This window comes from Phocoena sinus, chromosome 11 (assembly GCF_008692025.1).
Source record: "Phocoena sinus isolate mPhoSin1 chromosome 11, mPhoSin1.pri, whole genome shotgun sequence".
NCBI lineage: Eukaryota > Metazoa > Chordata > Mammalia > Artiodactyla > Phocoenidae > Phocoena > Phocoena sinus.
The window spans coordinates 32,609,588-32,637,129 of record NC_045773.1 but is presented as its reverse complement, the minus strand read 5'-3'; the positions used below and the strand labels follow the sequence as shown (position 1 = coordinate 32,637,129).

At 37.1% G+C, this 27,542-nt stretch overlaps 1 protein-coding gene and 1 pseudogene across 8 annotated transcripts in view; one reads left to right on the top strand and one right to left on the bottom strand.

The window, feature by feature from the left end:
• CCDC66 (coiled-coil domain containing 66) overlaps positions 1-27,542 on the top strand; it is a 52,490-nt gene that overhangs the window by 11,417 nt on the left and 13,531 nt on the right. For 7 of the 8 annotated variants that reach the window (XM_032649371.1, XM_032649376.1, XM_032649373.1 and 4 more), the window contains 7 exons: positions 1,394-1,515; positions 18,161-18,292; positions 18,679-18,929; positions 19,149-19,233; positions 20,063-20,224; positions 21,757-21,901; positions 22,357-22,497. In XM_032649371.1, the coding sequence (XP_032505262.1) occupies positions 1,394-1,515; positions 18,161-18,292; positions 18,679-18,929; positions 19,149-19,233; positions 20,063-20,224; positions 21,757-21,901; positions 22,357-22,497 (1,038 nt within the window). The remainder of the gene's footprint in view (positions 1-1,393; positions 1,516-18,160; positions 18,293-18,678; positions 18,930-19,148; positions 19,234-20,062; positions 20,225-21,756; positions 21,902-22,356; positions 22,498-27,542) is intronic. The other variant, XM_032649374.1, reaches the window with a different exon arrangement.
• Positions 8,824-8,910, bottom strand: LOC116762954 (annotated as a pseudogene).

Sequence of the window (27,542 nt, the reverse complement as noted above, 5' to 3'; positions counted from 1 at the left end):
TTGAGGATGAAGTACATCTTGCAGTATGATATTATCAAAAACCTTGTTTTATAACATTCACCATCTAGAGTAGTTTTCTGCAAGTGGCATAAGAAACTTTGTGATTTCACATTCCCTTATGTTATACCTTTTTGTTTTCTGCTCTGTGGTGTGCACCAAAAGCCACAGATGAACATTAATATCATCAGTACCCTTCTGGAGCTCAAAGATTCCTAAACAATTCTCATTTCCTGAGAATCCATTTTAATATTTTTCCATTACAGAAATTCTGTGGGTTAAAGATGGTTTTATTTAAAAATAATTCATTTAAAAAATTAAAACATTCTAATCAAGAATCATCAATATGATATCAATCAGTATATCCCATACAAAAATAAGCTTATTTCTTTTCTTCAGTCTGTAGACATCATAACAGAAAAAGTTATAATTTCTGTTAAGTAGGGTCTTAAGGTAAGTAAGGTAATAACTAAGAAACTCCTGTTACTTCTTGCAATAGACTTAGGGTCCAGGTATCAGAGTTTGGAAAATACACGAGGTAATAGTTGTACTTGGGAATAGTTGTACTAAAAACATGAAGATGGGATTCACTGTCCACTGAACTGGAAAATCCTACCAGTTAGTCACAACCCTTCCAGGACAGGTGATCTAGAAAAAGATAAGCAAAGAAATAGGGAATGAATTGATGTTGGAAGTCAAAGTAATAGAATAATAAAGAAATTAAATGTATGGTAGCAGTATCAGAAGGTTTGGAGATCTGATGTGTTTTATATCATAATTGCAGCTTTAAATGTTTGTTCAGTACAAATTTGGACACATGATTTTATGTACCTTACTTTTCAGCAGTTACAAATAATAATGGCTGACATTTATTAAATATTTACTTTGTGTGAGGCCCTATACTGAAAATAGACATCATTATTGCTCTGATTTCACAGAATAAAAAATGGGGTTTAGAGGGATGAACATCATTTTGCCTTCAGTCACACAGCCGGGAAGTGGTTGAACCTGAATTTGACCCCAGGGTTCTCTGACTCCAGAGTTCTAGCTTTTAAGTCTTTTAGTAATAATTAAATGAACATTACTGTAGAGTAGAACCTCACAATAATTAGCATAATATAAAATATGTTCTGAAAAATTTGCTCCTTATTTATAATTGTAGTAAAACAAACATTTTTACATCCATTTATGCCACACTTAAATTTGGTTCCGATTAAACATTTTCTTTTATTCCATATCCTTAAAATTCTTCTCTGTCTTGTGAGTTAATCTCCTTCCTAAAAAAACAGTTTTGATCTGTGTTGGAATCTGCACTCTTTAAGAAGGTCATGATTTGTTTACGTCATTTTTTTTTTACAGTTTTTGTATATTTTTTTAAAAAGGACATTATTTACAGATGAACAGGTTGCTTTAAAGAAGAAAGAAAAAGAAGCGTCTGAAAAATGGAATAATCCATGGAAAAAATCTGAAAGTGATAAAATAGCGTGGGAAAAACTTCAAATTCTCGATCAGGCTAAGGTAAAAGTATCAAAATCAGGCACTTATGGAATATAAGATACCTTAACTGCACTTTTTTAATGCTAAGCCTTGTTTATATCATACAGCTTTTTTTTTTTTTAATAAATTTTTTTATTTATGGCTGCATTGGGTCTTTGTTGCTGCACGCGGGCTTTTCTCTAGTTGTGGTGAGTGGGGGCTACTCTTCGTTGCGGTGCACGGACAGCTAATTGCAATGGCTTCTTTTGTTGCGGAGCATGGGTTCTAGGCGCACGGGCTTCAGTAGTTGTGGCTCACTGGCTCTAGAGCGCAGGCTCCGTAGTTGTGGTGCACGAGCTTAGTTGCTGCATGGCATGTGGGATCTTTCCCGACCAGGGCTCGAACCTGTGTCTCCTGCATTGGCAGGCAAATTCTTAACCACTGTGCCACCAGGAAAGTCCCTCATAAAGCTTATTTTTGAAGCCTATTCATTTTTTTAAAACTCACTTTTCATATGGTATTTTAAAACAACGTTATTTTGAATTAAATTATGACCTCAGCTACTCTGTTTGCATTCTGTAAATAGTCTTACTATGTTAGTAGGTGAGTGTAAAGGCCCCTGGCACCTCCTTTAGGCTCCTATAAAAGAGCTCCACGATGTTATAGATGACCACAAAACTCTACCACTGACCATGTGGTATCCACTGCAAGGTTATCAGACATAAGTGATTGCTTATCAAACATAAGTATATACCATGTGTCCCTCGGGTAGTGCTTTGGGGACCTTTAAATTTTGCATGTATTTAATACTAGACAAAAAAGTGCCCTTGTTTATCGTTTTGTTGTTAGACTTCTGCTAGCTATTCTAGCATTCTGTCACAGTCTCCCAGTCAGGTAATGGTGATCCAGGCTGACAGGCATTCACTGCCTAGAGCTAGTCAGATTTTAGAGGTAAGTTCTAAATGTCATTACTTTGAATATATAAGCTCTTTAGTACATGATGACTGTATAACTTATTTTCCTTGAAGAAGTGAATCTAAATACTCTTTTAAATCACCAGTTAATTTTTATTGAGTGCAGTATGCTCCTTATATTTTTTTTAATTTATTTATTTTAATTTTGGCTGCGTTGGGCCTTCGTTGCTGCGCGCGAGCTTTCTCTAGTTGCAGTGAGCGGGGGCTACTCTTCGTTGCGGTGCTTGGGCTTCTTGTTGTGGTGGCTTCTCACGTTGCAGGGCACGGGCTCTAGGCACGTGGGCTTCAGTAGTTGTGGCGCATGGGCTCAGTAGTTGTGGCTTGCAGGCTCTGGAGCACAGGCTCAGTAGTTGTGCACGGGCTTAGTTGCTCCGCGGCATGTGGGATCTTCCTGGACCAGGGTTCAAACCCGTGTCCCCTGCATTGGCAGGCAGATTCTTTTTTTTTTTTTTAACATCTTTATTGGAGTATACTTGCTTTACAATGTTGTGTTAGTTTCTGCTGTATAACAGAGTGAGTCAGCTATATGTATACACATATCCCCATATCCCCTCCCTCTTGCGTCTCCCTCCTACCCTCCCTATCCCACCCCTCTAGGTGGTCACAAAGCACCGAGCTGATCTCCCTGTGCTATGCAGCTGCTTCCCCCTACCTATCTATTTTACATTTGGCGGTGTATATATGTCAGTGCTACTCTCTCACTTCGTCCCAGCATCCCCTTCCCCTTCCCCGTGTCCTCAAGTCCATCCTCTACATCTGCATCTTTATTCCTGTCCTGCCCCTAGGTTCTTCAGAACGATATTTTCTTTTTTTTCTGTTTTTTAGATTCCATATACATGTGTTAGCATACGGTATTTGTTTTTCTGACTTGCTTCACTCTGTATGACAGACTCTAGGTCCATCCACCTCACTACAAATAACTCAATTTCATTTCTTTTTATGGCTGAGTAATATTCCATTGTATGTATGTGTCGCATCTTTATCCATTCATCTGTCGATGGACACTTAGGTTGCTTCCATGTCCTGGATATTGTAAATACTGGACAGGCGGATTCTTAACCACTGTGCCACCGGGGAAGCCCTGCTCCTTAAATTTTAAAAAAGTTATTAACTATTTCTTTTTTTCCTTCCTAATGAACATTTACATTTTAACAAATGTATTCTGAAAGTAAGGCAGTAACCTAAAGGTATGATTCTGGTGGTAGACATTTTCAGTACTGGTAGAGTTCTTATAGAACCCTGCCAGTTAGATTGTTTGCATGGCAGCTTGTTCTGCTCCATATAGGACTGACTAGCCTACATCAGTTTATAGTCTGTTGATAATTTTACGTTAACAAAAGGAATGAAATATGAATTACGTTTTTCTGTGTTCCCAAAAGCACTTTGACCAAATGTTAAAAGGCAATAAATTAGTCTTTCTAGAAGTTATTTTGGAAAACTCTATAGTTCTGGATGATAATTATAAGTTTTTAAAGTTTAGAAATTGATGCATGCACATACTACTAAAAACTGCAAATAAAACTACTCATGACGTCATTGAGAATCAGTTGTAAGCTTATTTACTTTTCAACATGAGGATTAAAAAAACTTTAATGCTAAAAGTATTAGGTATTTCTGTTACTGAAATGTCAGTTGAAGTGTTAGCATGTCATTTATTATTGCTTATTTTGCATGGCTTTTTAGGTCATTTATTATCTGGGAGTAATCTATACTATGATTGTTAATGAGATAAAGAACCATTTAAGGTGACTTTTAGTTTTTTTGCTTTTTTTTTTTTGGATGATAGCATGTGTCATTTTTTTTTTAATAATCTAGAAAACCAGTAAAGTTATTTATATTTTAGAGTCAGAGATAGGGGTTGGGGATGGGAGAAAGACTAGAAAGGAAATCATATACTAAATCCAGAGTTGGACAACCAAGGATTAGAGTATGATTACCTATGCATATTTTTACTGTTTAAATGTAGTTTTTGTGTATTTATGTGTGAATGCTGTAAGATAATGGAGAGGTGCTACTGGGGGGACATGAACTGCAACAAAAAAATCCCCCTTTAAATACCTGAAAGCAGTTGGTTTCATAAATCCCAGCCATAGCCACAACCATTTATATTATTTGAATATTAAGTTAACCTCTTCATGTAATTGAGAGGAGGAGAAACTTAGTTGCAAGCAGAATCATCAAGGCCAATTTTGTTAAAGCATGAGGTAATGCGAGGCTTCCCTGGTGGCGCAGTGGTTGAGAGTCCACCTGCCGATGCAGGGGACACGGGTTCGTGCCCCAGTCTGGGAAGATCCCACATGCCGCGGAACGGCCAGGCCTGTGAGCCATGGCCGCCGAGCCTGCGCATCCGGAGCCTGTGGTCCGCAATGGGAGACGCCACAACAGTGAGAGGCCTGCGTACCGCAAAAAATAAAAATTAAAAAAACATGAGGTAATGCATATTAAGTGCATAAGACAGTGGCTGACATATAACAAGTGTTTAATGAAAGTTTGCTCTAGTTATAATTTACAAAGCACAGGTCCATTCTGAACCCTGAGGCTGCTAAGAGTCAATCCTCTCACCATCTTCCTTTCCTCTCTCCTCTTCTTGATTCTCAGTCTTACTCCTCCTCCCCCAGTTGAATGGTCATGTATTCTCTTTCCTGTATTGTTCAGCCCAAACATTTTTTTACACTGTGCAGCTTAAAATTTCTTTTTGTGTTTCTAAGAAATTTACTTACAGCCTCAGCCTTTGTGAGAATACGTCACCTCCATGAAACCTTGGCTTTCCCTAATGACTATCCCTTCCTGGGAAGCCTCTTAAGTGAAGGGAGTATATTCTAGCATACTAACATGGGATAGAAAGTGAGGTTATCATTCTGCTAGCTTCTTACTGCTACCACCAGACCATAGTTCTGCAGTTAGCCAACAAAAGATTCCTCTTAATTTTCGGTGGTAAAAATTTGGTGGTAAAATATACATAACATCAAATTTACCCTTTTGTGGTGGTAAAATATACATAACATAAAATTTACCATTTTAATCATTTTTAAGTGTACAGTTAAGCGGCATTAAGTGCATTCACACTGTGTTGCAACCATCACCACTATCCATCTCCAGAATTTTTTAATCATTCCAAACTGAAACTATACCCATTAAATAGTAACTCCCCATTTCTCCCTCCCCTTAGCCCCTGGCAACCACCATTCTACTTTCTGTCTCTATGAATTTGATTATTCTCAGTATGTTTAAGTGGACTAACACAATATTTGTCCTTTTGTGTCTGACAGATTTCACTTGATGTTTTCAGGGTTCATCCATGTTGTAAACATGTATCAGAATTCCATTCCTTTTTAAGACTGAAAATATTCCATTTTATGTATGATACTACATTTTGTTTATCCATTCATCCAAATGTTGATGGACATTTGAGTTGTTACCACCTTTTGGCTATTGGGAATAATGCTGTTATGAACCTTGATGTACAGATAATCTCTCCAAGTCTGTATTTGCAAGTCTTCTGGGTATATACCTGTAAGTGAAATTGCTGGATCATATGGTAATTTTATGTTTTATCTTTTTATGTTAAATTTTTACCAGTTTTAATTTGATAACTTTATTTTTAATTGTTATACCGTTTCCACAGCTCCTGCACCATTGTGCATTCCCATCAGCAGTGCACAAGGGTTCTGATTTCTCTACATCTTCACTAACACTTGTTCTTTTCTTTTTTTCTTTTTTTTTTGGTTGATAGCCATCCTAATGGATGTGGAGTGGTGTCTCATTGTAGTTCTGATTTACATTTCCCTAATGATTCTTGATGTTGAGCATGTTTTCATGTGCTTATTGGCCATCTGTATATCTTCTTTGGAGAGATGTCTATAAGTCCCTTGTGCATTTTTTTTAAACATCTTTATTGGAGTATAATTGCTTTACAACGGTGTGTTAGTTTCTGCTTTATAACAAAGTGAATCAACTGTACATATACATACACCCTCATATCTCCTCCCTCTTGCGTCTCCCTCCCACCCTCCCTATTCCACCCCTCTAGGTGGTCCCAAAACACTGAGGTGATCTCCCTGTGCTATGCAACTGATTCCCACTAGCTGTCTATTTTACATTTGGTAGTATATATAAGTCCATGCCACTCTCTCACTTCGTCCCAGCTTACCCTTCCCCCTCCCTGTGTCCTCAAGTCCATTCTCTACATCTGTGTCTTTATTCCTGTTCTGCCCCTAGGTTCTTCAGAACCTTTTTTTTTTTTTTTTTTTAAGATTCCACATATATATGTTAGTTATACGGTATTTATTTTTCTCTTTCTGACTTTTTCACTCTGTATGACAGACTCTGGGTCCATCCACCTCACTACAAATAGCTCAATTTCATTTCTTTTTATGGCTGAGTAATATTCCATTGTATGTATGTGCCTCATCTTATTTATCCATTCATCTGTTGATGGACATTTAGGTTGCTTCCATGTCCTGGCTATTGTAAATAGAGCTGCAGTGAACATTGTGGTACATGACTCTTTTTGAATTATGGTTTTCTCAGGGTATATGCCCAGTAGTGGGATTGCTGGGTCATATGGTAGTTGAATTTGTAGTTTTTTAAGGAACCTCCATACTGTTCTCCACAGTGGCTGTATCAATTTACATTCCCACCAGCAGTGCAAGAGGGTTCCCTTTTCTCCACACCCTCTGCAGCATTTATTGTGTGTAGGTTTTTTGATGATGGCCATTCTGACTGGTGTGAGGTGATACCTCATTGTAGTTTTGATTTGCATTTCTCTAATGATTTGGGATGCTGAGCATCCTTTCATGTGTTTGTTGGCAATCTGTATATCTCCTTTGGAGAAATGTCTATTTAGGTCTTCTGTCCATTTTTGGATTGGGTTGTTTGTTTTTTTGATATTGAGCTGCATGAGTTGCTTGTGAATTTTGGAGAGTAATACTTTGTCAGTTGCTTCATTTGCAAATATTTTCTCCCATTTTGAGGGTTGTCTTTTCGTCTTGTTTATGTTTTCCTTTGCTGTGCAAAAGCTTTTTAAGTTTCATTAGGTCCCATTTGTCTATTTTTCTTTTTATTTCCATTACTGTAGGTGGTGGGTCAAAAAGGATCTTGCTGTGGTTTATGTCATAGAGTGTTCTGCCTATGTTTTCCTCTAAGAGTTTTATAGTCTCTGTCCTTACATTTAGGTCTTTAATCCATTTTGAATTTATTTTTGTGTATGGTGTTAGGGAGTGTTCTAATTTCATACTTTTACATGTACCTGTCCAGTTTTCCCAGCACCACTCATTAAGGAGACTGTCTTTTATCCATTGTATATTCTTGCTTCCTTTATCAAAAATAAGGTGACCATATGTGTGTGGGTTTATCTCTGGGCTTTCTATCCTGTTGTTCCATTTATCTGTATTTCTGTTTTTGTGCCAGTACAGTACTGTTTTGATTACTGTAGCTGTGTAGTATAGTCTGAAGTCAGGGAGCCTGATTCCTCCAGCTCCGTTTTTCTTTCTCAAGATTGCTTTGACTATTTGGGTTCTTTTGTGTTTCCATACAAATTGTGAAATTTTTTGTTCTAGTTCTGTGAAAAATGTCAGTGGTAGTTTGGTAGGGATTGCATGGAATCTGTAGATTGCTTTGAGTAGTATAGTCATTTTCACAATGTTGATTCTTCCAATCCAAGAACATGGTATATCTCTCCATCTGTTTGTATCATCTTTAATTTCTTTCATCAGTGTCTTATAGTTTTCTGCATATAGATCTTTTGTCTCCTTAGGTAGGTTTATTCCTAGGTATTTTATTCTTTTAGTTGCAATGGTAAATGGGGGTGTTTCCTTAATTTCTCTTTCAGATTTTCACCATTAGTGTATAGGAATGCAAGAGATTTCTGTGCATTAATTTTGTATCCTGAAACTGTACCAAATTCATTGATTAGCTCTAGTAGTTTTCTGGTAGCATCTTTAGGATTCTCTATGTATAGTATCATGTCATTTGCAAACAGTGACAACTTTACTTCCTCTTTTCCAATTTGGATTCCTTTTAATTTCTTTTTCTTCTCTGATTGCTGTGGTTAAAACTTCCAAAACTATTTGAGTAACAGTGGTGCAAGTGGACAACCTTGTCTTATTCCTGATCTTAGAGGAAATGGTTTCAGTTTTTCACCATTGAGGATGATGTTGGCTGTGGGTTTGTCATATATGGCCTTTATTATGTTAAGGTAAGTTCCCTGTATGCCTACTTTCTGAAGGGTTTTTATCATAAATGGGTGTTGAATTTTGTCGAAAGCTTTTTCTGCCTCCATTGAGATGATCATATGGTTTTTCTCCTTCAGTTTGTTAATATGGTGCATCACATGGACTGATTTACGTATATTGAAGAATCCTTGCATTCCTGGGATAAAAATATGGAATGCTTCACGAATTTGCATGTCATCCTATGTAGGGGCCAAGCTAATCTTCTCTGTATGTGCTGCCGAAGCAAGCACCTTTGTCCATTTTTGAATTGGATTTTTTTCTTTCTTTCAAAAAAGAAAGTAGTAGTTCTTTACATATTCTGGTTATTAACTCCTTATCAGGTATATAATTTACAGGTATTTTCTTCCATGAGTTGACTTTTCACTCACTTCATAGTGTCCTTTCTTGTACAAAAGTTTTTAATTTTGATGAAGTCCATTTTACCTATTTTTTGTTTTTGTTGCCTGTGCTGTTGGTGTCATATCTAAGAAATCATTGCCAAATCTAACGTTGTGGAGCTTCCCCCTATGTTTTCTTCTAAAGGAGTTTTACAGTTTAGATCTTTGATCCATTTTGAGTTAATTTTTATATATGGTGTAAGGTAATGGTCCAGCTTCATTCTTTTGCATGTGGATATCCAGTTTTCCCGGCGCCAGACTGTTCTTTCGCCATCAAATCATCTTGGCACTCTTGTCGAAAATCATTTGACTGTATATGAAAGGGTGTATTTCTGGGCTCTCCATTCAGTTCATTTGTTCTGTATGTCTGTCTGTATGCCACTGTTTCACTGTTTTGATTACCCTACCGGGGGCAGAGGTCGGTGGGACATTGCACCAGCCTGAGGCGCGCCGTGCGTTCTCCCGCGGAAGTTGTCCCTGGATCCCAGGACCCTGGCAGTGGCGGGCTGCACAGGCTTCCGGGAGGGGAGGTGTGGATAGTGAGCTGTGCTCGCACACAGGCTTCCTGGTGGCGGCAGCAGCAGCCTTAGCGTCTCATGCCCGTCTCTGGGGTTCGCGCTGTTAGCCGCGGCTCGCGCCCGTCTCTGGAGCTCCTTTAAGTAGGGCTCTTAATCCCCTCTCCTCAAGCACCAGGAAACAAAGAGGGAAGAAAAAGTCTCTTGCCTCTTTGGTGGGTCTAGACTTTTCCCCGGGCTCCCTCCCGGCTAGCCGTGGTACACTAACCCCTTCAGGCTGTGTTCACGCCGCCAACCCCAGTCCTCTCCCTGGGATCGGTCCGAAGCCTGAGCCTCACCTCCCAGTCCCAATCTAACCCGGAGGGTGAGCAGACAAGCCTCTCAGGCTGGTGAGTGCCGGTCGGCACCAATCCTCTGTGCGGGAATCTCTCCGCTTTGCCCTCCACACCCCTGTTGCTGTGCTCTCCTCCGCGGCTCCGAAGCTTCCCCCCTCCGCCACCCGCAGTCTCCCCGTGAAGGGGCTTCCTAGTGTGTGGAAACTTTTCCTCCTTCACAGCTCCCTCCCACTGGTGCAGGTCCCATCCCTATTCTTTTGTCTCTGTTTATTCTTTTTTCTTTTGCCCTACCCAGGTACGTGGGGAGTTTCTTGCCTTTTGGGAGGTCTGAGGTCTTCTGCCAGCGTTCAGTGGGTGTTCCATAGGAGTTGTTCCACGTTTAGATGTATTTCTGATGTATCTGTGGGGAGGAAGGTGATCTCCGCGTCTTACTCTTCCACCATCTTCCCCCTCTCTGTAGTAAGGTTTGAAATCAGAAAGTGGTTAAGTCCTCCAATTTTCTTTTTCAATATTGTTTCACCTATTCAGGGTTCCTTGAGATTCCATATGAATTTTAGGATGCATTTTTCCATTTCTGCAAAAAACATCAAGATTTTCAGAGGGTTTGCTTTGAATCTGTAGCTTGCTTTAGGTAATCCTGACAGTACGAAGTCTTCCTATTCATGAAGGTAGGATCTTTCCATTTATTGATATTTGTGTCTTTAATTTCTATCAGCAATGTTTTGTAGTTTTCAGTGTACATTTCTTTGGCCTACTTATTCCTAAGTATTTTATTCTTAGTATTTGGTGCTGTTGTACATGGAATAGTTTTCTTAATTTTATTTTCCCAGATTGTTCATTGTTAGTGTATAGAGATGCAACTGATTTTTTTCTCCTGGTTTTGTATCCTGCAGCTTCGCTGAATTTGTTTTATTTTAACAGTTGTGTGTGTGTGTGTGTGTGTGTGTGTGTGTGTGTGTGTATAGACTCTTGAAGGTGGTGGTTATTGTGCAGGATATGAGTTTGATGTGGATCCTTTTGGTATTATATTTTCTTAATGAGTAGATACACAAACACCAGTCTGCATTAATGCCCAAGATATTCATATATAATAATCATCACTATATTATGTATATTTTATCTTTTCCATTGTTTGGCATTTCAACTTTCTGACTTTTAAAACTATTACGTATTATTTCTGACACACAGAAGGATATGTTGACCTTAAAAAACAAAAGAGCAAGTTATTTTACCAGCAACATGAGTTTATTTGGGTATAGTAGACAGTTGTAATTCAGGACAAGCAAACTGTGACAAACCTTAGGCAAGTTTGGAGAACAGAGGAGAGGAACTTGATTTTGTAGAGGAAAGGAGGAAATTGGGGAGGGCTGTGGTAGCTGCAGGTGGTGGGAGGCTTGTTGCTAGTGAGAAGGAAATCTTGGTGGGGTCTATAAGCTGTGGTGAGTCATATATGGGTGACAGCTCCACCTTCAGGGCTTTCTGACTCCATTTTAAATGAGGTTTCCTTTATTCTTTTTCACAGGTATAAAGGATAATCCATAAAACATTTCTATCCATGTCATGTACCAAAAAGAGCTCATTATAGCATGGTTCAGAGTTCAACAAGAATTTCTCTAGATTTATAGCACTTACAGGACAGGATTTTTTTTTTTTTAATAGTTGGTCACAACCCAGTAGAATAAAAATTGAATGCCTAGAAGCTTTATATTCCATTTGTTGTCAAGTTACTTTAGAATTCTGAGAAGAGTGTTTGTGAATTATGAAGTCCTTTCCACAACAGAAATGGGTTGTGACTAAGTTATAAACTAGTACCAGTCCACTGATGGCCTAATTTCAGAAGAAAGAAGTACAATAGCTTGACTAAAATGAATCAGTCTTAGCTAAAGATTACCGTTGCCCGTCTATACTGGCAGTCTTGGAATCAGAGGAACCCTATCTCAGTCCTCCCAAAGTTAAACTTTATGGAAGGAAATCCTCTTCCTTATTCAAAACTGGGGTGGGGGGGATCCCCTGGCGGTCCAGTGGTTAGGACTCCGTGCTTCCACTGCACAGGTTTGATCCTTGGTCAGGGAACTAAGATCCCACATGCTGCATGGCGGGGCCAAAAAAAGAAAAGAAAAAAAAGCAAACAACTGAATGGGTCTCTTTGCCTTATCAGAAAGATTTAATAATTAAATAAAATAAGGAAATTGATTTGTTTGAGGACCTGTTAGGATCCAAGAAGTGTACTAAGTACTTCATATACCTGTGAATCCCCTTTTAGAATAAGAAGCAGAACTTACTAACAACTAAACAGGTGGAGGAGAACACTGAGAGTAAGTTGTGTACGCCAATTACCCATAACACTAAACCTAGATAAATCTCTCTTAAGTTAGGAAAAGAACAAAATAAACCTAAATTAGAAGAAATAGATCATGAAAATAAGGAATTTTCCCACCAGCTGTTGGTGGGATGTAAATTAGTATAGCCATTATGGAAAACAGGATGGAGTTTCCTCCAAAAATTAAAAACAGAACTACCATACAATCCAGCAGTTCTACTTCTGGGTATTCTTCCAAAGGAAAAAAAAACACTAAATTGAAAAGATACATGCATCCCATGTTGATTGCAGTTTATAATAAGGGACATAAAGAAGCAACCTAAGGTCTATCGATAGATGAATGGATAAAGATGTGGTATATGTATATAATGGCATGTTACTCAGCCATAAAAACAAATGAAACCTTGCTGTTTATAAAAACATGGACGGACCTAGAAGTCTATCTAATTACTTCACTTATGCTAAGTGAAGTAAGAGAAAGACAAAGAGTACTATATGATTTCACTTATGTGTAGAATCTAGGAAACAAAACAAATGAACAGAACATAATGAAGCAAACGGACTCATAGATACAGAGAATAAACAAGTGGTTTTGCTAGAGGGGAGGGGGGTGGGGGGATAAGTGAAATAGGTGACAGAAATTAAGAGGTATGAGCTTGTAGTTAAAAAATATGAGTCATGGAGATAAATGTACAGCATGGGGAATATAATCAATAATACTGTAATAACTTTGTATGGTGACAGATGGTAACTAGACTTGTGATCATTTTGTAATGTATAGAAATATTGAATCACTATGTTGTGCACCTGGAACTAGCATAGTGTTGCAGGTCAGTTTTACTTAAATTTAAAAATTAAAAAAAAAGGAAAGAAAATAGGGCACCAGTCGGTAAAATATATAATGAGTGAAAATGGCATTGCAGGTAGAGAGTGAATCATTAGTAAGTTAATATATTATGCCAATAATTATGAAAACTTAGATGAAGTGGGTAAATTACTGGAAAAGTTATAACTTAGAGGAACTGACATAAAAATAAGTAAAAAGCTTGAATAATTATGTAACCGTTAAAGTAATTGTAGATCTGGGTAAAAAAAAACTTTCCCACAAGGAGAACAAAATGCCCACATGGTTTTACTGACAGTTTCTACCAAACTTAAAAGAAATAAATCCCAAATTTATTCAGCTTTCCAGGCAGTAGAAATATGAAATGGCCCCCAATTCATTCTGCAAGCCCAGTATAAACTTGGTATTAAAGCCAGAAAAAATAACAAAAAGGGAAAATTAAGTTTATTTCATTCATGAATATACACACAAAAATTCTAAAAAAGTATATTAACAAGTAAAATTTGATAATGTGTAAAAAGGTAATATATCATGACTAAGGTTCATAATGGGTTAAGGGAATTCTTTAAAATCCGCAAGTATAGTGTACCATTTTAACACAATAAAACAAAATATTTTAATAGATGCAGGAAAAGCATTTGATAAAACTCAAAGCCAGTTTGTTAAGGACAGTATTTCAGGCAATTAAACTAGAAGGAATTTCCAATTGAGTATTTAAAAAAAAAAAAAACAACCACCCTATAGCGAACATCATACTAAATGAGAAATTTTAGTAGTAGTCCCTTTAAAATTAAAAATTAAATAAAATGCCCTTATTATTATTACTATTTGTTATTGGTAGTCCTAGCCAGTATAGCAAGACAAATTAAAAGTCGTAAGAACTGGAAAGGAAAAAATAAAACTGTAGCAGTTTGTCATTTATATAGAAAACCCAAAAAATCTATAGGCAAAATATTTTAGAAATTAAAAGTGAGAATTAACGGCTTTCCTGGTGGCGCAGTGGTTGAGAGTCCACCTGCCGATGCAGGAGACATGGGTTCGTGCCCCGGTCCGGGAAGATCCCACATGCCGCGGAGCAGCTGGGCCGCTGAGCTATGGCCACTGAGCCTGCGCGTCTGGAGCCTGTGCTCCGCAACGGGAGAGGTCACAACAGTGAGAGGCCCGCGTACTGCCAAAAAAAAAAAAAAAAAACCGAAAAAATGTGAGAATTAGTAATTTGCTAGGCCATAAAGTCTCAACAAATTTCATAGGTTTAGATTACACAGAATATGTTATCTGATCACAGTGGAATTAAGCTAGATATCAGTAACAAATAACAAAATTTCCAAATGTTTGATATTTAAGCAATAGTCTTCTAAGTGAAAGAAAACTCAGAATTAGAAAGTGTTTTGAACCGAATGATGATGAAAATATATATGAGAACATATGAGCTTCCTGTGCTTGGAAGTTTATAGGCTTAAATGCATTTCTTGGAAGAGAAAGACACAAAGCAAAACATAAATGATCTAAGTATTCATTTCAAGAAGTTAGAGAAAGAATTGCAACAGTTAAACCCAAAGGAAGTAGAAGGAAGGAAATAAGATCAGAATAGCTGGATGCAAGCGGCCCTCTGTATCCGTGGGTGCCAGATCCATAGATTCAACCAATCTCAGACTGAAAATGTTTGGAAAAAACTTCCAGATGCCATGAGTCTTAATAAGATACTTAACACCTCTGTGCCTTAGTTCTCATTTCTTTAAAAAATGATGCCTACCCCATAATTTTATCATGGAAATTAATGTATATAAAATGCCCAGCAGTGCTTGTAACAGAGAGAGTGTTGTCAGCCAATTCGTATTATTATTGTTATTATTGTGAGGGCTAAAAAAGATAACATACATAAAGTTCTTTATGAAAATGTATAATAAAGTAATTAGTCAGTTAAAAAAAAAAGAAAAAGGAAAATATCAGGGAAAAAATATTCCAGAAAGTTTCAAAAAGCCAAACTTCAATTTGCTATGCACTGGCAACTAGTTACGTAGCATACACATTCTGTTAGGTATTGTAAGTAACCTAGAGTTGATTTTAAATACACATGAGGATGTGCATAGGTTACATGCAAATACTACACTATTTTATATAAGGGACTTGAGTATCTGCCAGTTTTGGTATCTTCAGGAGGTCCTGCAACCCAATACCCCACAGATACCAAGGGACGATTGTGTTAGTAAAATTGGAAAATAAGGAAAAGACTGAACAGATATGGCTCCAAAGATATGGCCAATAAGCACATGAAAACCAGGATTTTAGCCACGTGCACAACTGTGTAGTCCTGGTTCCAGAGATTTTACAGTTACTTTCAAGTTCAGAGTACTCCAGCCCACCCTCCAAAATGATTGTAGCTCTTGGTTGTGCTGCTTTTCCTCTTGGAAGATCTGTTTTTTTCTAGCCCAGTGTCCTGAAACCACCCACCACCCAGAAGCATGCCTTTTATGCGTACTGAGTGGACAAGATGAGTAGGTGGACAGACTGTCTAAAGTGGGGAGGCTTGGTGTCTGGGCTTGGGAATCATGCACTGGCAAGCAGGACTATTCTGGACCATGGCAAAGTCACTACTGAGTGTTCTCCTTTCACAGACATGCATTTTTAGACTGCTTTAAGGGGAGAATTAAATGAAACAGAACTAAGCATGTCTAGGTGACCATTTGAAAAGCCTCTACTTTCAGTTCTGATATAGCAGCTGCCATTCATACAGCATTTATATTAGGAGTAAGACTAGCATTTTCTAACATAGAAGAACTTGAATGTAGCTAAGGATTTACATTAGGAACCTGTAACATTAGCAACTGTTTGTGGGGAAGTGTGTATTGAGTACCTGTGAAAATGAGTTTTCACTCAAGGCTGTCACTTGCGAATAGGCTCAAAATAGGTGTTTAGAAAAGGAGCTTTTATGTAGGGGAAGGGGCATCTGAGGTCAATAATGTGAAAGAGAGAAAGTGAAAAAGTGAGTGAACCTAGAGAAAGAGGGTTCTTAGCCATGTTGAAGCATTAACTGAAGGGAGGTGCTAGATCATCATCAGAACACATTTGTTACACAGTGAGTCTTGCATTTTACACACATTTGCCTTACTCAGGTTTCAACTAAAATGAGCTCAGTAATCAAAAGGGAGTTTTCATTTACCTACCACCTCTCCCACCCCCCAGATCCTTATACTTTCATTCCTGTAACTGAATGCACGTGGGGGAAGACTTGTAAAAAAGAAAGTAATAATTTAAAGAGTTTTCTAGTCGGTTGGAGAAGTGAAATGACTTATTCAGGTGGCAAGCAAGTAAAACAAGGATGTAAGTCATCCTTGAGTAAGAAGTTGAAGGCTGAATTGGAAGAACTGATTATTACATTTTCCACAGGGTTGTAAATATAAGACATGTATATAAAGCATTTGATGAGGACTTCAGGAATTTTCAAGGGTATTTTGTGTCTTATTCTTGAATAATTGGAAACCCCGCCAAAATTTGAAACCAGATCTGGTTACATCAGACTTAAGAAACAGATTACAGAATTCTATGTTGATTCAATGCCATATTGTGAATTTGTTTTTTTTTCTGGCCATGCCATGTGGCTTCTGGGATCTTAGTTCCCCGACCAGGGATTGAACCCGCTCCATTGGCAGTGAAATCGCAGAGTCCTAACCACTGGACTGCCAGGGAATTCCCTGTGAATTTCTTATAAGGAGTTCAAAGGGTCCTTTTTTTTTTTCCCAGTTAGACCTCTAAAATAACATTTCTAAAATTAGAAGAACTGTTAAATCACTTACCTGAAGATAATGCTCCTTTTGAAGTGGTTCTTTTAGGCTTAAATAAATAGGGTTGGTTTTTATCTGTTTAAAAATGTGTGGAGCACCTGCGATACTAAGATTTTTCCTTTTTGTGTATTTCCTTTGATCAAAGCAATTGGTTGAAAACTAATGAGCTTTGACATTATATTCTGTCAAACTTTTTAAAATTATGTCCTGTAGTTACATCATGTAACAAAATGTTTTGTTGCTTAGCTCTTGCATTTTAGGACAGTTTGAGTAGAATATATGCTTTCCTTTTTGTTAAAGCATACTAAACTCTCATAAGTTAAAGGAACAATAAATTTTTATGCTACTGTTTTTATTTTTCTTAGAATTCAAGGACTTAATCTGGACACAATATATTTTTCTTAGTGAAATGTCATAGATCATGCTAGGGCTGTAGCAGCAGAAATGGGAACAAAAGGTATTCAAAAGAGGCATTATGATTCAGTAAGAGAAAGCCTCTGGCTGTATTATATCCTCCTGGCTCTTGGTCCCAAAGCAATGTTTTTGTATTCTGAAGCCAAGTGTTAAACAGTATTCATCTATTTCAGTTTATCAGTGATTCCTTTCAAAGTAAATGAGACTATATTAGGATAGAAATTTGAAAATCTTACAATTGGTTTGGAGAAAATTTTCTATTTTTCATTAGAAAATTTCCTTTCTTTACATTTACTTAGTTATCTTATATCCTTCTGCTAGTATGTGTTACAAATATATGATTCTGAAAATTAGAATATATCTACTTAATTCTTGTATACTCGAATTTCTTTTTAAGTATTATTATTTATACATTTATTTATTTATTTATTTTTGACTGTGTTTGGTCTTTGTTGCGTGCGGGCTTTCTCTAGTTGTGGTGAGCGGGGGTGGGTGGGGGGGGCGCTACTCTTTGTTGTGGTGCATGGGCTTCTTATTGTGTTGGCTTGTCTTTGTTGCAGAGCATGGGCTCTAGGCACGCAGACTTTAATAGTTGTGGCTCACAAGCTGTAGAGTGCAGGCTCAGTAGTTGTGGCACACGGGCTTAGTTGCTCCGGGACATGTGGGATCTTCCTGGACCAGGGCTTGAACTTGGGTCCCCTGCATTGGCAGGCGGATTCTTAACCACTGTGCCACAGGGGAAGTCCCTCGAATTTTTTTGTTTAAAATTATTGCTTCTCTTAGAGTTAAATACCTTTCCACATTAAACCTATATAAATTATTTGGAAAGATTTGTAAATATAAAGTGGTTACAAAAAGAGGTAAACTTTTGATTGTACTGATGACTTGTTTAGGAAGCAGTACTGATGGAGCGCCCTTTCAGTGCTGTGAAACAAGAACAGCAGAGAAAATGCATTGAAGAGTTGAACAAGCAAATAGAGGATGACCGGCAAAAAAAAGTAGAGGAAAAAATTATATCTTCAAAGGTAATTTATGAAGTTTTATCGGTATAAAGGGGGAAAAAATAATTTGAGTCTCTAATCATAAACTTAAAAGTGTCCTGAAACTGTTTGACAAGACTATTCAAATTATTCCATATTTGCTCTTGTGAACCTTTTGTTGAATGAATTCAGTGTGATTTTGCATAGCTTCTTGTAACTAATGTTTTAGAAATTTCCTAATTCTTTGAATTTTTCATATTCTCCAAGCTTAATTGTCTAAATGTATATGGGATCAATACAGGATACAGTTTTGTTAATCTTTATGATGCTTGTTCTGTTGTGTGGTGACTTTTAGAAATCACGTTTGTCATTTGAGATTTTAAACATAAGAGTTGGAAGAGTTCTTAGCAGTTCTTATTTGTCGTGATTAGGGTGAGGAGCATGACAGATGGGCAATACATTTTGATTCATTCAAGAGCTGTCCTGGTTCTCAGTCTCAGCTGTCCTCTCGGTCAACACAAACACAACCAGAGTACTTCTGTGTCTCTCCGGACGCTCCGGACCTGGCTGATATCAGCAGTCTGTATACACCTGCAACGGGAAGCCAGGTTGAACCTTCAGAGGAGGAGCACGTAGCAAGACCTGTTAGAGACGTGGCTGTGGAAAGCAGTAAGAAAAGGAAGTAAGTGCTTCCTTCAGCACCTGTTGGTGTTTAAGGAGGTCTGTGTTCTGTGTGCCTCTTTAGGATTGTTGTTGTATTTGTATCTTAATTGGTTTCAGGTTTGGTGTTTTTCTTTACAGTAGAAATGACTAGTAGATACATTTCAAACAAAAATGACTTAGCACCTTGTTAAACCCACCTTTTGAAGGTTGTAAATAGCTAATGGATCTGTCTTGCCAGCTTTCTCCGTTCTATGACTGCTCTTTTGGACCCAGCTCAAATTGAGGAACGAGACAGGAGACGACAAAAACAGTTAGAACATCAGGTATTGCATTGTCAAATGTTGTTCTTTGCCTTAATCATAGTAGTCATGGCCTAGATACCTAAGTAAATGGAAATTAAAATTCCAGTATAAACTTACAGAACAAGCCCTGCACAATCCTGTGATGAATCTAATCCCTACACCAACTGGCATTATATTAGAATTATACTTACGTTGAGAACCAGACAGTATCATGTAGTACAGCCACCTGCCTTCCAAGGAAGAAGGTCTTTAATGTTTAGGTTGTGTATCTGAAATGACACTAAATCTTAAGTTAGTATTGGATATTTTTTCTCCAGTTCTCCTGAATTCTGTTCAGGATGAGAATTAGTTCTTTGAAAGGGAAATAGATGCGAGGGATTGAAGTAGAATTATGATTAAGAAATCTAATGGATAATATAAGAAAGGAAACTAAGATTAAAATTTTGTCCTAATTTTAGTCTTATACTAAAGGAACTTAAATGTCCAATAATTCGGCAAAATCTCTACTATATGAAGAATTTGGCTTAGTTAATATGGTTACTTGCAGTCGGTTAAGTGAACAGACATTTATAGAGCATCTGCTATTTTTACCAGGCACTATGTATGCTAAGCACTGAGATTGTTTCTTCAGTTGTTTTTCTCTTAGTTCTTCTACGAGCCCTCTTGGGGTTAAAGAAAAAGCATGTAAAACTTGATGGGAGATGGGAAAAATACATTGGAAACCTGACATTTTAATTTAACTCATATACGTATTACTCTCTATATATTGATAAACATTTTTGAAACACCAGATGCTTTATGGATTTTTTAAAAATTTATAACAATAATTTATGTTACTGTTTATGACTAGAAAGCCATCACTGCTCAGGTAGAAGAGAAGCGCAAGAAGAAGCAGCTCGAAGAAGAGCAAAGAAAGAAGGAGGAACAAGAGGAGGAGCGTCGTTTAGCACGGGAACAAGAAGAGATGCAGAAACAGTATGAAGAAGATATACTTAAGCAAAAACAAAAGGAAGTAGGTATTTATATCCTAACTGTAACATTTTAGAGTAAAAATGGGTGTGTTGTTTTTTGTTTTTTTTTTAATTTGTTTTTGGCTGCGTTGGGTCTTTGTTGCTGTGCGTGGGCTTTGTCTAGTTGTGGCGAGCGGGGGGCTACTCTTTGTTGCGGCGTGTGGGCTTCTCATTGCTGTGACCTCTCTTGTTGCGGAGCGTGGGCTCTAGGTGCGCGGGCTTCAGTAGTTGCAGCATGCAGGCTCAGTAGTTGTGGCACATGGGCTCTAGAGCACAGGCTCAGTAGTTGTGGCGCACAGGCTTAGTTGCTCCACGGCATGTGGGATCTTCCCGGACCAGGGATAGCACCTGTGTCCACTGCATTGGCAGGCAGATTCTTAACCACTGCGCCACCAGGGAAGTCCCTGGGTGTGTTTTAAATAAGAAATAACCAGAACATTTGTATGTGTTTTGAAGTTGTGAAACTATGCAGAAACATTAAAGCTTTGCATAAATTAGGTTTTGAAAGTAGGAGGGAAGCTGGAGGTTTTATTGTTTCAAATGATTGATTCACAAATGGCTCTACTCCTTGGGTTTCTTTCTGCTAAGAAGGTCAGGATGAGTTATTACAAAATAAAACAAAAGTTATCCATTTGCTTGATTTTTAAATGTTTTCTAAGCAATGATTATACTAATAAATTTCTAAATAGGTTAAGAGAAATGATTGGCCTTTCTGTCTGTATCCACTTGTGAACAGGAGCATTTACTTGCAGAGTCATTGGCTGGGATTGATGATAGTTTGTTGCTGTGTTAGAGGATTCCTCTGTGCTAAGTAAGGGTCTATTAAAAAGAGTAGATATCTGGTTGGCTAGGAGAACCCCTATATTAAGTGGTACAGACTGCATAGGTACGGTGATGTCAAGTGCCATGTTTGAGTGGGCCTGACAAAGAGCAAGTTATACAATGACATTTGATTGCCAAAGGTTCGTGAGGTCTACAGAGCAGACTATACAGCACTCCTCCTGGAGCTGGGAGGTGGCGCTGAGAGACTGCCTTTTCTTGCCGTTTCCCACTTGCAACCTTTACTTCAGAGTTAGCTGATGAAGGTACAAATGATTTAGGTTCTGATTTCATTATGTGGAATAGGCTGAGCCAACTACACCTATGAAATAACTACATATGTGAAAAAAATCAAAGTGTGATTTGCTTGAATTGCAAAAAATGGCTGTAAGTCTTGAGTATTACCTCCTATTATCTTTTTTTATCTTAATAAAATTCAGGTGGAATTGACTGTTGGTTTTAGAAGTTTTGAAAACTTTATAGCATGGGTAAAAGAGTGTTTGTATTTGTGGTCTAATACAGCTGTAGAAAAAGATACTAAAATGTAATATGCAAAAGGGAAGGAACTTTGTTCTCTTGGCTTCTCTACTCCCAGTATCATGAATAGTGCCTGGCACATAGTAGGAGCTTAGAAAATATCTACTGAGAGAAAATATTCAAGTCTGTACGTTTGATAATTGTATTTAATTAACTTTGCGCACTTCAATATTGATAGGAAATCATGACCCTTAAGACAATTGAACTGTTCCAGACGATGCAGAGAGCGCAGGAGTTGGCACAGAGACTGAAACAAGAACAGAGAATCCGAGAATTGGCTCAAAAGGGACATGACACTTCTAGATTGATTAAAAATCTTGGCAGTAAGCACTGGACTAGAATTTTATTTATAATATTTCTTGAAAATTTTAAATAATTGCCTATTTTTAATACCTTTAAACACCTGTTAACTAAATATTTTTTGAGGAATTTCAGACTTTGAACTAATGTAAAGTTATAATGCTTACTTGGGAAATTGCCTTAAGAGTAGAACTAAATAATGTTATAATTTTCAGTATCTTTTCACATACATTTTCTTATATTTTCCTCACAATAGGTAAAACGTATACCTTTGCACCCATTTTTACAGAGGTATCCATTAAGTGATCTCCCAAAATTCAGTAAGGGATAAGAATGCTGATAGCTTTTTGTAAGCAACTTTAGACTAGCCTTTCTAAATTTTTATTGCAGTGTTTGCACTGCTTGATTAAACTAAGAGTCTTGTGTGTATTTGGTTGCTGCTATGTCATTTTATCACATAACTTATTTTTCTTGCCAGTTGATACAATACAAGTGGAATATAATGCATCTACTGACAACATTGCAAATTCAGCACATGGCTTGGATAAAATCAGTGGTAAAATGAATGCATATATCAGCTCTACAGCCTCTCTGAGGAAGGACACTGGTGTGCAAACGGGTACTGGTGTATAAATTGTGATTTGGCTTAAAATTTACTTAAAATTTAAGTCACAATTAGAAGTAAGTTAAATTAATTTAAAATGTAAAGGAATTTGAGGTTTTCAGTAAGAGTTAGGAAATAAAGGTATTTCTTGGTTTTTAATTTCTCTATAGTAGCTTTATTAAGATATAATTTACATAGCATAAAATTTACCCTTTTAAAGGGTACAATTCAGTGTTTTTTAAAAGAGCACAATTCAGTTTTTATATTCATAGTTGTGCAACTATCACCGTAATTAACTTTAGAACATTTTTATCACTCCAAAAAGAAACCCTGTACCCATCGACAATCATTCTCCGTTTCCTCTCTCCCCTCTATTCTTGGGCAACCACCAGTTTACTTTCTGTCTCTCTAGATTTGTCTGTTCTGGACATTTCATATAATTGGAATCCTATCATATGTGGTCTTCTCTGTCAGGATTCTTTCACTTAGTATGTTTTAAGTTTCATCCATATTGTTGCATGTAATAATAAGTACTTCATTCCTTTTTATCACTGAATAATATTCCATTTTATGGATATACCACCACATTTTGTTTATTCCTTCATCAGTTTGAGGACATTTGGGTTAATTCCACTTTTTGGCTGTTGGAAATATGCTGCTGTGAACATTCATGTGCAAATTTTTGTGTAGACATAAATTTTCAGTGTCTTGGGGGAGAAGAGTAGCATTGCTGAATCGTATAGTAACTGTATGTTTAGAATATTGAGGAACTACTAAATTGTGTTCCACAGCAGCTGTACCATTTTACATTCTCATCAGAAATGTATGAAGATTCCAATTTCTTTACATCCTTGCCCATACTTACTATTCTCATGGTTGTAAAGTGCTCTCTCATTATGATTGCTGATGTTGAGCATCTTTTCATGTGCTTGTTTTAAATTTTTACATAACTAATTAGGTAATATCCATGTTGGGTATCATTATCATAGGTCTCCATGCTTACTGTGAATCCTTTCAGCCCTCCACCCATGCGTCTAGGAAATATTTTTTCTTTTTTTAAATAACTTCCAATAAATCTTTTCGTTTTTTTATAAAATTGAGATATAATTGACACATAATATTAGTTTCAGGTGTACAACATAATGTTTGATATCTGTATATATTGTAAAATAATCACAATAATAAGTCTAGTTAACATTCGTTACCATACAGAGTTACAGTTTTTTTTCTTGTGATGAGAACTTTGAAGATTTACTCTCTTAGCAACTTTCAAATATACAGTACAATATTATTACTATAGCCAACATTCTGTACATTACATCCCCAGACTTACTTATTTTATAACTGGAAGTTTGTACATTTTGCTCACGTCCCAACCACCCTCTCTGGCAGCACCAGTCTGTTCCCTGTATCTATGAGGTTTTTTTTTTTCCACCCAGATTCCACATATACCTGAGGATCATATGATATTTGTCTGTCTTTTTGACTTATTTTACTTAGTATAATGTCCTTCAGGTCGATTCATTTTGTTGGAAATGGCAAAATTTCATTCTTTTTTATGGCTAATATTCCATTGTGTGTATATACATGTGTGTGTGTTTGTGTGTGTGTGTGTACACACAGTACATTTTCTTCATTCATTTATCAGTAAACACTTAGATTGCTTCCATTTGTTGGCTATTGTAAATAATGCTGCAGTGAACAAAGTAATGCATATATTTCCTTGAGTTAGTGTTTTTATTTCCTTCAGCTAAGTACCCAGAAGTGGGATTGCTGGACCACATGGTTCTATTTTTAATTTTTAAGGAACTTCCAATACTGTTTTCCATAGTGATTGCACCAGTTTACATTCACACCAACAGTGCACAAAGGTTCCCTCTTCTCCACTTCTTCACCAGCTCTTATTTCTTGTCTTTTTGATAATCGCCATTCTGACAGGTGTGAGGTGGTATTTCATTGTGATTTTGATTTGCATTTTCCTGATGATCAGGGATATTGAGCATCTTTTCACATATCCGTGCTGGCGATCTAGATGTTGCCTTTGGAAAAATGTCTATTCAGATATTCTGCACATTTTTAATTGGATTTTTTTTTGCTGTTGCATAGTATGACTTCTTAATACATGATACATGATTTGTATATATTTTCTCCCATTCAGCCTTTTCATCTTGTTGATGGTTTCCTTTGCTGTACAGGACCTTTTTAGTTTGATGGAGTCTCAGTTGTTTAGTTTTGCTCACGCTACCTTTGCTTTTTGTGTCAAATGCAAAAAATCACTGCCAAGACCGGTGTCAGAGAACTTACTGCCTAAGTTTTCCTCTAGAAGTTTTATTACTTCAGGTCTTACATTTAAGTCTTCAATCTGTTTTTAATTCATTTTTGTATATGATGTAAGATAGTGGTCAAGTTTCATTCCTGTGCATGTGGCTGTCCATTTTTTCCAATGCCGTTTATTGAAGAAAATGTTGTTTCTCTTTGGATCTTTTGTTGTAAAACGATTGACCATATATGCATGGGTTTATGTCTGGGCTCTCTATTCTGTTTCACTGATCTATGTGTATGTCTTCATGCCAGTACCATACTCTTTTGATTACTACAGCTTTGTATTACACTCTGAAATCAGGAAGCATGATGCCTCCAGCTTTGTTCTTCTTTCTCAGGGTTGCTTTAGCTATTCAGGGTCTTTTGTGGTTCCATACAAATTTTATGATTGTTTGTTCTGTTTCTGTGAAAAATATCTTTGGAATTTTGATAGGGATTATGTGGAATCTGTAGATTGCTTTGGGTAGCATGGTCATTTTAACAATATTAATTCTTCTAGTCCATGAGCTTGGAATATGTTTCTATTTATTTGAGTCGTCTTCAGTTTCTTTCATTAATGTCTTATAGTTTTCAGTGTACAGGTCTTTCACCTCCATGGTTAAATTTATTCCTAGACATTTTATTCTTTTTTATGTACTTGTAATTGGGACTGTTGCAGTTGGAAATGGGATTGTGTTCTTAATTTCTCATTCTGACAGTTCATTATTAGTGTATAGAAATGCAGGAGATTTTTGTATGTTGATTTTGTATCCTGCAAGTTTACTGAATACATTTGTTATTTCTAATAGGGTTTTTTTTGGTGGAGGCTTTAGAGTTTTCTGTATACGATATGTCACCTGCAAATAGTGACAGTTTTACTTTTCCCTTACAAATTTGGATGGCTTTTCTTTTTGTTTTTTAAGATGTTGGGGGTAGGAGTTTTTATTAATTAATTTATTTAGTTTTGCTGTGTTGGGTCTTCGTTTCTGTGCAAGGGCTTTCTCTAGTTGTGGCAAGCGGGGGCCACTCTTCATCGTGGTGTGCGGGCCTCTCACTATCGCGGCCTCTCTTGTTGCGGAGCACAGGCTCCAGACGCGCAGGCTCAGTATTTGCGGCTCACGGGCCTAGTTGCTCCGCGGCATGTGGGATCCTCCCAGACCAGGGTTCGAACTGTGTCCCCTGCATTAGCAGGCAGATTCTCAACCACTGCGCCACCAGGGAAGCCCTGGATGCCTTTTCTTTCATTTTCCTCCCTAATTGCTCTCGCTAGGACTTCCACTACTATGTTGAATAAAACCAGTGAGAGTGGGCATCCTTGTCTTCTTCCTGGTCTTTGAATAAGTTTTCAGCTTTTCATCATCAAGCATGATTTTAGCTGTGGGTTTGACATATATGGCCTTTATTAGGTTGAAATACTTTCCCTCTGCACCCACTTTGTTGAGAGTTTTTATCATAAACCATTGTTGGATTTTGGCAAATGCTTTTTCTGCATCTGTTGAGATGATTATATGATCTTTATCCTTCACTTTGTTAATGTGGTATATTGATTTTGTTGCTTTTGGATAGAACGTTCTGTATATACCTGTGAAGTCCTTCTGATTTAATGTATCATAAAAGGCTGTTTGCTTATTGATTTTCTTTCCGGATGATCTATCCATTGATGTGAGTGGGGTATTAAAGTCTCCTACTATTACTGTATTGCCATCTATTTCTCCCTTTAGGTCTGTTAATATTTGCTTTATGTATTTCAGTGCTCCCATGTTGGATCCATAAATACTTATAAATGTTATATTTTCTGGTGGATTGACCTCTTTAAATGCCCTCCTTTGTCTCTTGTTACAGACTTTGTTTTAAAGTCTATTTTGTCTGATATAAATATAGCTATTCCCACTTTATTTTGGTTTTCAATTGTATGGAATATCTTTTCCCTTCTCTTCATTTTCAGTCTGTGGTGTGTCCTTGTATCTGATGTGAGTTTCTTGTAGGCCACATACAAGATAAGTGTGGGTTTTTTTTTTTTTAATCCATTTAGCCATTCTTTCTCTTTTGATTGGAGAATTGAGTCCATTCACATTTAAAGTAATTAAGGATAGAAATGTATATATTGTACTTTTGTTAATTGTTTTCTGGTTGTTTTGTAGTTCCTCTTTGTCCCTTCTTCTCTTCCTTGGTGTTTTGATGACTTTCTTTAGAAGTATGCTTAGATATCTTTCTCTTTATCTTTTGTGTATCTACTATAGGTTTATGCATTGTGGTTATCATGAGGCCTACGTATACCAACTTTATAACAACTTAAGTTTGAATGCAATCTAAAGCTCTACATTTTTACTCTTCCCCTTCGTGTTTTATGTTTTTGATGTCACATTTTATATCTTTTACTTTGTGTGTCCCTTAACTATTTATTCTATTTATTTTTACTGCTTTTGTCTTTGAACCTTCATACTAGCTTTATTAGTGATGTATGAGATTTATGAGTGAATAATCCACTGCCTTTAACATTAACCTTTACAGTGAGATTTATACTTGTATATGTTTTTCTGTTACTAATTATAGCACCCTTTGTTTTCAGCTTAAAGAAGTTCCTTTATAAAACCAGTTTAGTGGTGATGAACTCCTTTAGCTTTTGCTTACCTGGGAAAACACTCTTTCTCTCTCCTTCGATTCTGAATGATAACTTTGCTGGATAGAGTATTCTTTTTTTTTTTGGCCATACGTGGGCCTCTCACTGCTGTGGCCTCTCCCGTTGTGGAGCACAGGCT